We start from the raw sequence: 11,657 nt of genomic DNA, 5'->3' as shown, positions 1-11,657 counted from the left end.
AACGATTTTTTTAAAAGTTTGTCGTACGTTCAATTGAAGTTATCAGAAAAAGTATCAAACGGTTTTGAATTTTTATAAAAATTTGTGGAGTTGATCTACTCAATGAGATCTTTGAATTCAACGGTTGGATTGAAGAAATATAATGCCGATATCGAGTTATTAAGCGGAGTAAGTCAATAGAGACTTACTTCTAGAGTCAACGGATCCCTCCTCAAGTATAATTATTGTGTTAATTATTTATTCAATTTTTATGTTTAAGTAATAAATAATGGTCCAGTGTATATTTTTAATCAAAAATTCGAAATTTTATTAGGAATATTTAGGATAATTTAATAAGTTTGATACTAATTAACTTTATTATATTATTATTATTATTATTATTATTATTATTATTATTAAATGTTAATAGCAAACTTTGTAGTAATATTGTTTGTTTTTTTATATAGTACTTTTTTTTTATAATTTCTATATTCCTATTTTTATGCGGTTTCTTCTTATTTTTTCTATAATTTTTTAATTGACTAAATTTTCTATAAGTTTTTTATTGTTCTTTTTTTCTTCCTATTTTTATGTATAGATTCTTCTGTTTTATTCCTATCTATAATCTGTTTTCTTCATATATTTAAGCATATCATTTTTTTTAGTGAAATCACAATGAAGTATATAAAAGTTGTAACGTGGTTAAAAGTAATAAGGATAAAATAGTAACTTTGGTGGTAATCGATTTTAATATATTAGTAATTGTTTTATATTTTTTTAGTGAAATCACAATGAAGTATATAAAACTTGTAACGTGGTTAAAAGTAATAAGGATAAAATAGTAACTTTGGTGGTAATCGATTTTAATATATTAGTAATAGATATACACGGAACCATTATTTATCACTGAAACATAAAAAATTGAATAAATAAGTTTACAAGAAAAAACACAATAATTTCATTTATATTTTAACAGTATCATATAACAATTTTTTAAATATTCAATTCCAAGTAAATCTTATACCCTAATATAATGACAAACTTAAATATCGAATAAAAGTTAATGAACTCATCCGAACGAATGCACAAATATGTAAACTAATATTTTCGGCGTAATCCTATTTATTTCCTTGAAGCACCACCACCATCCAGATCCATCGACCAAAAAAATAAAATAATTGCCACGATATCAATAAAGGGCAATGGCTTTTCTACATTATTATTATTATTATTATTATTATTATTATTATTATTATTATTATTATTATTATTATTATTATTATTATTATTATTATTATTATTATCTCTTTAAAGAAGAATATTTCCCTCAACTCAAGAGGACATTACAAAAGGTTTTTATGAGGCTCTTATACATACTACAAGGTAGGGGACCACAAACAGGTGTACAAGCATCAAACTCTGGTGGCATCCATGAGTGTGTACTCTTTTCATAATTGAGTATCGTTGTGTTCATCCATCCCCATCCTTTTCATGGTTCCCCATCTTCATATGCGTTACACTTTTCCAATCCAACTTGTTCTTACCTAGATTTACCTATGCACGCATCTCTTTTGTTAATAGTCTCACATTAAACAAAAAAAACGACATGTGTTTATAAGTGAGTGAAAATTTTATTTATAAATTCGATTTTATAGGATTGAATTAAACTCGGTACATCCGATAAAGTCAGTTGATTTTGATCCTCTTTACATTACATTTTGGTTGAACCATGATTGAACCGTGGTCGGTTCAACCAATAGTATTTTAATTTTTTTAACACACACTTCTTTACTAAATGTGGTTGAAGATTTTATTTTTTTTTAATTTTTTAAATGACAAGTTGTTAGTATATTATAAAATTATGTTAGTTTTTATCCTTGTTAAAGACTTGAATCTTGAACCTCAAATTCCTTAATCCTAGTTGAGTTACTCATGTGACCCTGTGGTTGAACGATTAAATTAATTAAACCATAACCTGAATGTCTCGTTCAATCTATGGCTGGTTTTTAAAAATATTAAGGACCTTAACATTAGTTCCAAAAGGGAAGAAAGGTGTGTGTGTGTAGTTAAAAACTACCACATATAATGAAAACATTCTATTGGAATCTAAACCTTCCCTTAAACAAAACTAATAAGTATGTGTGTGTAGGTAAGTGTCAACTTTATTTATACTGTACTACATAATAATAAACCTTTGGGTCACAATCATCATAGCTTACTAAACTAGCTGAGGAAGAACTAAAAATATGACATGTGATAAGGCAAAGGAGCAAATAACAAACAATAATGAATTTAGGATACTGCCCTTTTAACAAGGTCGGAATCAACTCTCATACAATTCACAATCTGTTTCTTTGGCTTAATTACTAAATTGGTCTCTTAAAGATATTTTTAGTTTCAAATTGGTCCCTTAAAGAAAAAAAGGCCCAAATTGGTCCCTTAAAGACTTTGCCGTTAAACATTTTGGTCCTTTCCGTCCAGAAACTGTTAATTTGTACATGTGGCAAACTGAGTGCTTACATGGCTGCTTACATGGATGCTTACTAGGTAAATCATTTAAGTTAAAAAAAACTTAAAATTAAAATTTAAAATAAAAAAAAAATTATACAACACAGATCCTTCTTCCACGGTTGCTCCATCATTGTCACAACAACCAACTTCTTCCAGTTCTCATCTCTCAAACCTTCTCTTTCAATTCACTCTTTCAACACAACACAGATCCTTCATTCTCACACTAACTCTCTCTCACTCACCCACACCTTTCTCACCAACTCACAATTTCACACCAAACCAATCCAATCCATGTTTTCCAAATTTGTAACCTGCTAAATCCAACTCCATTTCACAACTACTTCACCGAATAATGGTGGAAACCTCAACATTAGGTCGGTTCCACCACCAAAGACTCGACTTTAAACGTTGCGTTCCAGCATTCATAACCTCACACAAGACCCTCTTTTTGGTTCTATGTATCGCAGCTTTTTCATCGGTTTTTATTTGGCAAAGAAACATGGTGGTTGGTGGGTTTTTGTTTTTCGGACGAGTTTCGGTTAGACTGATTCCCAAGATGAGACCTGTGGTTTTCAATTTGACGGATTTTGGTGGTGTGGGTGATAGGGTTACTCTCAATACTCAAGCTTTTGAAAGAGTTGTTTCTGCTATATCTAAATTGGGGAAGAAAGGTGGAGCTGTTTCTTTTGTTTGTATAATTTTTTTTTATTTTAAATTTTAATTTTAAGTCTTTTTTTTAACTTAAATGATTTACCTAGTAAGCATTCATGTAAGCAACCATGTAAGCAGCACTCAGTTTGCCACATGTACAAATTAACAATTTCTGGACGGAAAGGACCAAAATGTTTAACGGCAAAGTCTTTAAGGGACCAATTTAAAACCAAAAATGTCTTTAAGGGACCAATTTAGTAATTAAGCCCTGTTTCTTTCATCAACAGGTTCTTCTATTGTTCATGGACAATGACTTCTCAGTCAAATGCAACCAAAAATTCAAGCACGAAAAAGATTGATATTGATATACATTTTACTTCCTATTGTTTTTCCATGATAAGGAAGGAAGCTAAAAACTAGTTTGACTAGAAAGCAGTTAAAAAAAAAAGAAAGAAAGAAGGGTTTATCCTCATTTGAAACAAAGACAACATTAATCGATACCTACCAACAACCCAAAACCAAAGTGATGCGCAAAATTTGAATATGCAAAGTTTATATGTCGGGTTATTTATTTGGGTTTACTACTATTTTTATAACAAGGATAAAATGCTCAGTTTTTTTTGCACTAAGTTGGAAATAAAACTCTTGAGCAAACTAGCTCAGTTATTTAATCTGCATGTTTTAATTCTTCCAGATTACTAGTCAAAACTAGAAATGGAACAAGTAGAAATTAAGATGACACAACAAAATAACCGGTACAGATTGTATGTAATCGAACAAAACACATGAAGCAAATTAAACACACAGTACATAAAAATAAAATAAAATGCAGAACAAAACCGGGGGACTAAAATTGAAAACCCGAATGAATAATTCAAACCAGATTTTCTTCATTCCCACACGGTTTACAAGCGCCATTGAATTGAAGTTGAAACATCCGAAAATCCAAACCCAAGTTGCTCTTGAATTCCAATTAATCCTAAGCTCTCTCCAATAAACAAACCATCTTCAACACAAACCACGAACCTGAAAACAAAAGAAAAATTGCAAGTAAGAATAAAACAGAGGGAAACTCAATTGAAATTTCATGATGTGGGTGTTGAAGGCAAAACCTGAAAGTTTGAATTTATTTATTTATTAATTAATTAAATGTTTCAATCAATGGCGAGAATCAGAGGAAGCAGAGGACGGTTTATCAGATAGGCCGTCATGTTCCTCTTCACCCTGAATTCGTGCCGGTATACGAAAGCCGGAAAATCCACCACCAGAGACAGAAGCCTGATGGATCATCGGCGAAAGATAGTGATGATGGTGATCGGCTATGTTGGCCGTCGCCGCCATTGAAGGATCTATCCAAGCACGAACTGAAGGATTGTAACTGGACTGAAGGGGTCCCCTCTGAGTAAAAAACTGGCCATAACCGCCAAAAACGGGAGCGGCAGGTGTGCTGAACACAAATCCACCACCATGGCCACTGTTACCACCATCTGGATCATTAACATTAGCATTATTAGCATTCCAAGCCATCATTCTATGGAATCTACCATTGTCATTTTCCTCCTGTTGCTGCTGCTCAGACCACAAGGTGCTTCCACTTCCACCAACGTCGTAGCCGCCGAGTGAGGAGTTTCCGGCGAAAAGCACTTGGTTGTGGTGATGGTGGCTCTGAAGCAGAATAGGATCTTGAAAAGATTGCAATGAGAGGCGGAGATCTTGCTGCTGGGCGGTAGCCGCAGTTCGAGAAAGCAAATCAGGCGGTTGTGGGTAACTGTGAAACGACGTCGTCGGCGTTTCGACTGGAAAAAACGACTTAATAGTATCCGCAATGTCAGTATCCAATGAGCCTTGAAGAAAACCATGTTTCCCGCTGCTGCTATTGCTATAGTCTAACTCTAGTTGCTGCGAAGGAAATTGTTCTTGTTGTTGTTGTGGCATTCTTCGCTCTAATGCAGCCGCTGAGCGGTGAATGGTGGAAGCGGTTACTTGATGGTTGTCCACCGGAGATTGCCGGTTGAACATTTCGTTTGTTTGTTGCTGCTGCTGCTGCTGCTGTGGTGTTGTTGAACATGTGGCGGTGGGATTCCATGCCGGAAGCTGAGCGAGTTCGTCAATGGAAGATTTGGCTTTTTTGATAAGCCAATCAACTGCCTTACTGGGCCGGTCGTAGCCCAAACGGTCTTGCACGTCGTAGAATTGAATCGCGGTGTGGGCCGAGAGTCGAACACGGCGGTCACGTGGACCTTTCGCCGTGCATACTTTGCTGTGACGGTCTTTCCGTCCTGTTGACCGTACAATGTGACCTCCTTGCACTTCCACGATTTCTCCTGCAATTCTCTTAGACGAGGTTGCTGTTGGTTTTATTGTTGTTGCTGCTGTTGTTTCTGCTTCTCCTGTTTGGTGGTCGTGTGTTGTTTCTCCCATCTTTCTTGCATATTCGATGGAATAAAACGATGATGATGATGATGATGTTGTTGGTGGTTGATTAGGGTGTGGTGGTGGAAGGAAAGAAGACCATTTCTTTGGTTGTTGAAGTGGCTCTTGTTCCGGCTCTAAATCTAGATGCTGTTGGAAGTATGGGTAGCGATGAAAATGAAAGGTAGAGTTTTGTTGATGATAGTGAGGATGGGGGTTTCCAGATGAGGGAGAAGAGTTGTGTTCATCATCTTCTTCTTCTTCATCATCATCATCATTATTATTATTATTATTATTATGGTGGTGAGGGCCTTGGTGACTTGTTCTGGGAGGATCCAGACTCAGACCCTTATTGTGTTTATCTTCTTCCAGCTTTTTAACAGAACAACACTACTAGACTAATGTTTTTTTTTTTTTTATTCTTTGCTTTCCAATATTTGCTTCTTGTGTTGCAACTGCCACCACTCTGAAAATCAAAACTTGCTGCCATTCAATTTTACCATTTCCATCATCACCCCCCAAAACCCAATAATGCTTTTTCAGTTTTGAGCCTAACCCATTTCTCTATCTCAAACTCTACTGCACCACTTTTTGCTTCTTTTTTTTTTTTTTAAAGTTGAAGAGTTTGGTTGGTTTGTTGTGGCACTAGCTAGTAGTACTAGTATTATTTACTATTGTTTTGTTGCAATAATAATAATAATAATTGAATGAATGAAAGTAGGTAGAAGATTGGAATGAATAGGGTTTGAGTGTGGGCGTTGGTTAATATCCTCCAGTTGGAGAGAACAAGAAAGAGGTGTCCTGTTGTGAAAAATCCAGCAAAATTTCCATATCTCAACACACAGGAAGACAAGAGAAGAAAAGAAGAGAGAGAGAGAGAGATAACAGTAAATTAAGAGTATAGGGAAGAGGAATTCATTCTGGCCCTATAAGAAAGAGGGTTTTGATGATGATGGCAGTGACAACGGGTGGCAGTGTTTGGTCAGAATGGACGTTTTATTTCATCACTGCTCCTCTGCTGCTCTTCTTTGTACTACTTACATAATAACAACAACCTATCCAATATTCATTCATTCATTCACCTTTAACCAATTTACTGTCTGTACTAGAGTACTTCTTTCTTATTAGTAGGAGTAGTAGTAATAGTAGACGTAGTACCTTTTTCTATAATATTATTATTATTATTATTATTATTATTAATTGGTAATTGAGAGTTTACTTGCTTGTTAGTACTAATTCAAGTTAAATAAAACTGTTGGTTTTCATTATTTATTTCAAAAAGGTAAGGTGGATGGATGCCTTTGCTGGAGAGATAGATCTTTATATGCTATACCACCAAACCTTTTGAAAGGGACACCATCACAGCTTTTTTGGCTTCTTTTCTTTTTCTCTCTTTTATCTTTTTTCTTTTTCACTTAAAAGAAACTACACACAGTTACTTTCTTCCTCGAAACTACTTTACTGATAAAATATCTGGTTTGTGAAATTACTGTATACCTTCTCTTCCTTTTCTGAAAGTAACACTGTCTGCCTAAGTTTTTGCATGGTTTGTCCTATTCTTTACAAAGTAAAATTGTTTATATTTTTCTTTAGTGAACAAATGTACTTTGGTTTGAGTCTGAGGTGTTTTCATAAACATAACATATATTTTTCAAAAAAATGAACATAATATATTGTTGATGGGGAGAGAATTGATTTTGATACAATTTTAGAAAAATGTAAAAAAGCCACGGGTAATTAGGGAAAAAATTTCCCCAATAAAAAGTGAAATCCACAAATCACTTTGACTTATTGGAGAAACTCCAATTTGTAGCTTCAAGAATACTCATGTTTGATTAGAAAATCATGTCTCATAGATTCATGTTTGCTTTTAGTCAAACAACGTAGAAATTGACGGAATCGTAATTAGAGTCAAGAAACTCACGTTTGGTGTTGTTCAACGCGAAATCAAACATACGCTTAGTTAGGATGCTAAAACACCTAACTATACCTTAAATTGTAGTGGACGTCCGCTATTCTCTCATATGAGGGGATAAATTATTGGGTTGAGCTTTTATTTTCATAAGACCATTTACAATGGGTATGTTTAACAGGGGTTGATAGTTGAAAATGATTGGATGAGGTATGTTGAAATTTGGTGTTGAATGATGTGGAGGAGTGAGGAGTTGAAAAAATTCAACTGTGTTGAATCTGAACTAGGGGGGTTACGTGGCGCGTTCTTGTTCGTTCAAGCTTGGCGCGTGCAACACACGCGCAGACAAGGCGCGTGATTGGAAGAGGGACGGAGAGAGAAAAACTTATCCTGACACGTGTTGCTATTTGATTGGCCGGCTGGATTTTTATCACAATAATACTTTGAACTCAATTATTTCATAGCAAATTAATTTTTTATTTTTTTACCAAAATTCATGATTTTTTTTTTGTCTATAAATAGAGACTTGGTTCATTTGATTTGGACACAGAAAAAAAAAAAAAAAAAACGAATTTTTTCACTATAATAATCTTATTTTATCTTCCTATTTGTTATGAAATATAAACAAGAGTAATAATATATAAGTATAGAGGAGAGAAGAAGAGAAGAGAGAAAGAATAGAGATTGTATTATTCTCATTAAGGTGTATCTTTACATGACAATACAAGTCCTATTTATAGGACAATATAATGGGCCAATGCTTAATGGACATCCACCAAATTATTCATAACACTCCCCCTTGGATGTCCATCGAGGATATGCCTCATTAAAACCTTTACTAGAAAAAACCTGGTGGGAAAAAATTCTAGTGAAGGAAAAAGAGTACAACATCCTTTGTGTTTGAACTGCCTCATTAAAAACCTTACCAGGAAAACCCAATGGGACAAAACCATGGTTAAGGGAAAAAGAGTGCAGAACACAATTATATCTCCCCCTCATGAAGACAATTATATATGAGACGAATAAGAGCAATTAATCTTCAATATAGTTGATCAGAAGCTTTACTTGATGATGACTTTGTAGAAAGACTTGATTCTTCTTCTTTAATATAATCTTCTCTGAATTAGCTGTTGATGCAGTATTATCTTCTTCAAATTTCTTGTATGTGTAGAATCACAAACTTCAACAAAACCACACTCTGAACTTTCTGAATGTAGTGTTAAAACTTCCACATAATCGGATGATATTGTTGTATCTCTAATATACAAATTATATACTTGACTTTGCTCCAATATCTTTGAGTTTATTGATACCATCACATACATAATTAGCAAAATGCAATAGTGTTCTCAATTGAACTAAAATATGGTCCTTCAAGACCAATTCAAGTAAGTGATCATTTTCTTGAGACATGAAATGATCTTTGTTCACATCAAGTGACAATAAATTATATTTGTTAATATCAAATATATTTCATTTCAAACTTTTCTTTAATCAATAGATTTCAAGAACTCTTCGAGAGTTTATGTCATCATATAACAAATTCATTTCCAAAGTGACTTATTCATTTCATTAAGTCATCTCTTCGATAGTTTGAAATGTATGTCTCGTGGAAATTAAATTCTTCATGGAGTTTTATATAATCCACGCTAACAAGTGACATATAAACATAGCGTAACACATTTTTCAAATAAATTGAATCTTCCATGTGTTAACAACCTTAATCAAAGTAAGAGAAGAATTTTGATTTCAGTTCAGGTGAATATTTCTCTTCACAATCAATAGCAAACTTTTACCAATATGCTTGAATAAAAAAAATCAAGCTTTTAATGTTTGTATTGCAACATTTTCTATTCACAAGAAAATTAATTCGTATCTCATCATGTTTTACATCTTCAGGTGTATGGACTGCTGGTCCAAAAATCTTCACTTTGCAAAGTGACTTTAATTACGTAGCAATTGCATTTTCATTTAGACAATCATTGTCTATAATTCTCAATAGAATTTAGTTCATGATCCTCATTAACTATTTTCACAAATAGCGCTATATTATATATAAAAATATCATCAACGTTGACTTCCTTTCGGTTCCATCATATTCCATTCATGACATAATTTTCATTCATGACATAATTCGTCAAGATCTCTTTATTATCATAAATTTCAGGTACCTGAGAAGTTCTTCTGGAACTTAAAACTCAATTATGTCAAATACTCTTTTGATGTTTTCATATCCTCACTTGGGTCATCTTTCTTTTTAGCTCCTTTTCTTATTTGAGGATTTTTATTGTTGGAACCGACTGATCTACCACACTTCAGGGTGGTTAATACTGATTTGCAAAATAAGATTGTCCAACAGGGACATCCATTTTGTTTGGAGCATTAGCAGCTAATAGTTGATTTCATAAATTTTGCAAATGATTTATATTTTGAACATTTGATTCAAACTATGAGGATCAATGTGAGATAATAACATTAATTTATTTCAAGTGATTCATTTGAACTTCTGGTTCATATTTTTCAGCTGCTTATTCTCCCCCCTAATATTGGGAAAATTAATTCATCACTTGAAAATCAGCCTACAGGGCTGTAAATAATTCTCCAATTTTTGGCTCAAGATGATTTATAATAGATGGAGATTCATATCAAATACATTTTCCCAATATTCTTTAAGAACCGTTTAAATGCATTCTATTGGAGCAATTGCACATACACAACACATCCAAAAATGCTTATATGGGAATCATGTTTATAAACAAAGTTCAAATTGTAAATTAGGGGAGAACTTATAATAACTAGTTGGCTTGATGCGAATTAGTATCTCAATATACATGTTTGAATGTTCCCAAAATATAAATTAGAAGTTATGATCTCATAAGTATCAGTCATGTAATTACTTTAGACGTCTAAAGAATGGATCTTCTAGTCCATTTTTTGTATGATCATATTCTATTTGATATCGATTTCAATTGACATACGATACTTATCAAATATTTTCTAAGAATTTAGAAAATGAGATCTTAGCAAAACTATTTGAGAAAACAAACTCACAAACTTCTGGTTGTGAGTAAACATGCATGTGACCAATTTAGTTGATGCATCAATTCTCTAAATGGTCAAAAATCTCAAATTATCAATTTCTTTTGGGAATTAGTAACCGATAAAAATGATTAGAATGAAGGAACTTCAGGCCCTTCACTATATATTTATAGTTTTTTTTTCGCATCATAATAAATCCGGGATGACCCAACCGGTATTGCCAACAATAAATTTAATATGATTTGTAAACTTCTGGTTTACAATAATTTGTGCTTCAATTGCACTATTATATATAAAAGTGTAGTATAAACTTCTGGTTTATAACTTTTTCATTACACTTAATTTATCCAAAATATGTGTAGTTTCATTTACCATATCCTCGTTTCTTGTTTCCATATTGATATTCATGTATGAATGACAAGAAGATTATACTTATGCAATTAATTAGTCTGCAAATCAACATCTCCCTTATTATTGGGCTGAATTGTGACTATTGTCATTTATGTCCGTTTAAAAACGTTTCATCATATTAGCGAATGAGTGCCCTTACCAATCATTGGTACATTTATATAAATGAGCTCCAAGCAAAGGTTGCCACTCGAATTCTTCCTTGCAAATGGAGCCAATAAATTTTGATGACTTTATAAATCATCTCAAATAGCCACAAATCAACGGCAAATCAATATATAATAATAAAAAAACTCTAATAATAAATCAATGTAAGGATAACTTAATAGTCAATTGTCTTAATAGTTCCTCAAAATAATAATTTCAATAACAGTTTGCAAGTGAGCATTCAAATAACAACAAGACAATATAAAATTTACAAAATATTTACAAATATTCATATAAATAACATTTGGTGTAATAATTGTCGTAATAAAAACATTTGGTGTAATAATTAACAAAATTGAGCCTAAAATAAATTTCCAAATAGAACACTTTAACAAAATAATTAACATTAGTGGTACAACTTTTAAAGTAAAAGAGAGTTTCTCATATAATATTTTAGGCTCAAATCGTGAGATTATATAGTTTAAAATTATATATGATTCTCAGTTCTCACATTCAATCAACACCAAATATTTAAAAATTTCACAAAATAAATTCAAATCCCATAAACCAAGGATATGATATTAATATTAAACAAATA

The 11,657-nt window shown here is 32.7% G+C and overlaps 1 protein-coding gene across 1 annotated transcript; it reads right to left on the bottom strand.

Annotated features, from left to right (window-relative positions):
- Positions 1–3,877: 3,877 nt before the first annotated feature.
- LOC123895312 (transcription factor TCP4-like) lies at positions 3,878–6,716 on the bottom strand. Its single transcript, XM_045945564.1, has 2 exons — positions 4,254–6,716; positions 3,878–4,167 (listed from the first exon to the last, which is right to left on the bottom strand). Exon 1 carries the CDS (start codon positions 5,560–5,562, stop codon positions 4,300–4,302), a length of 1,263 nt encoding a protein of 420 aa, XP_045801520.1. The 5' UTR covers positions 5,563–6,716; the 3' UTR covers positions 3,878–4,167; positions 4,254–4,299.
- Between the last annotated feature and the right edge of the window lie 4,941 nt (positions 6,717–11,657).

Source organism: Trifolium pratense, linkage group LG7 (genome assembly GCF_020283565.1).
Source record: "Trifolium pratense cultivar HEN17-A07 linkage group LG7, ARS_RC_1.1, whole genome shotgun sequence".
Lineage (NCBI taxonomy): Eukaryota > Viridiplantae > Streptophyta > Magnoliopsida > Fabales > Fabaceae > Trifolium > Trifolium pratense.
This window is presented reverse-complemented; position numbering and strand designations above follow the sequence as displayed.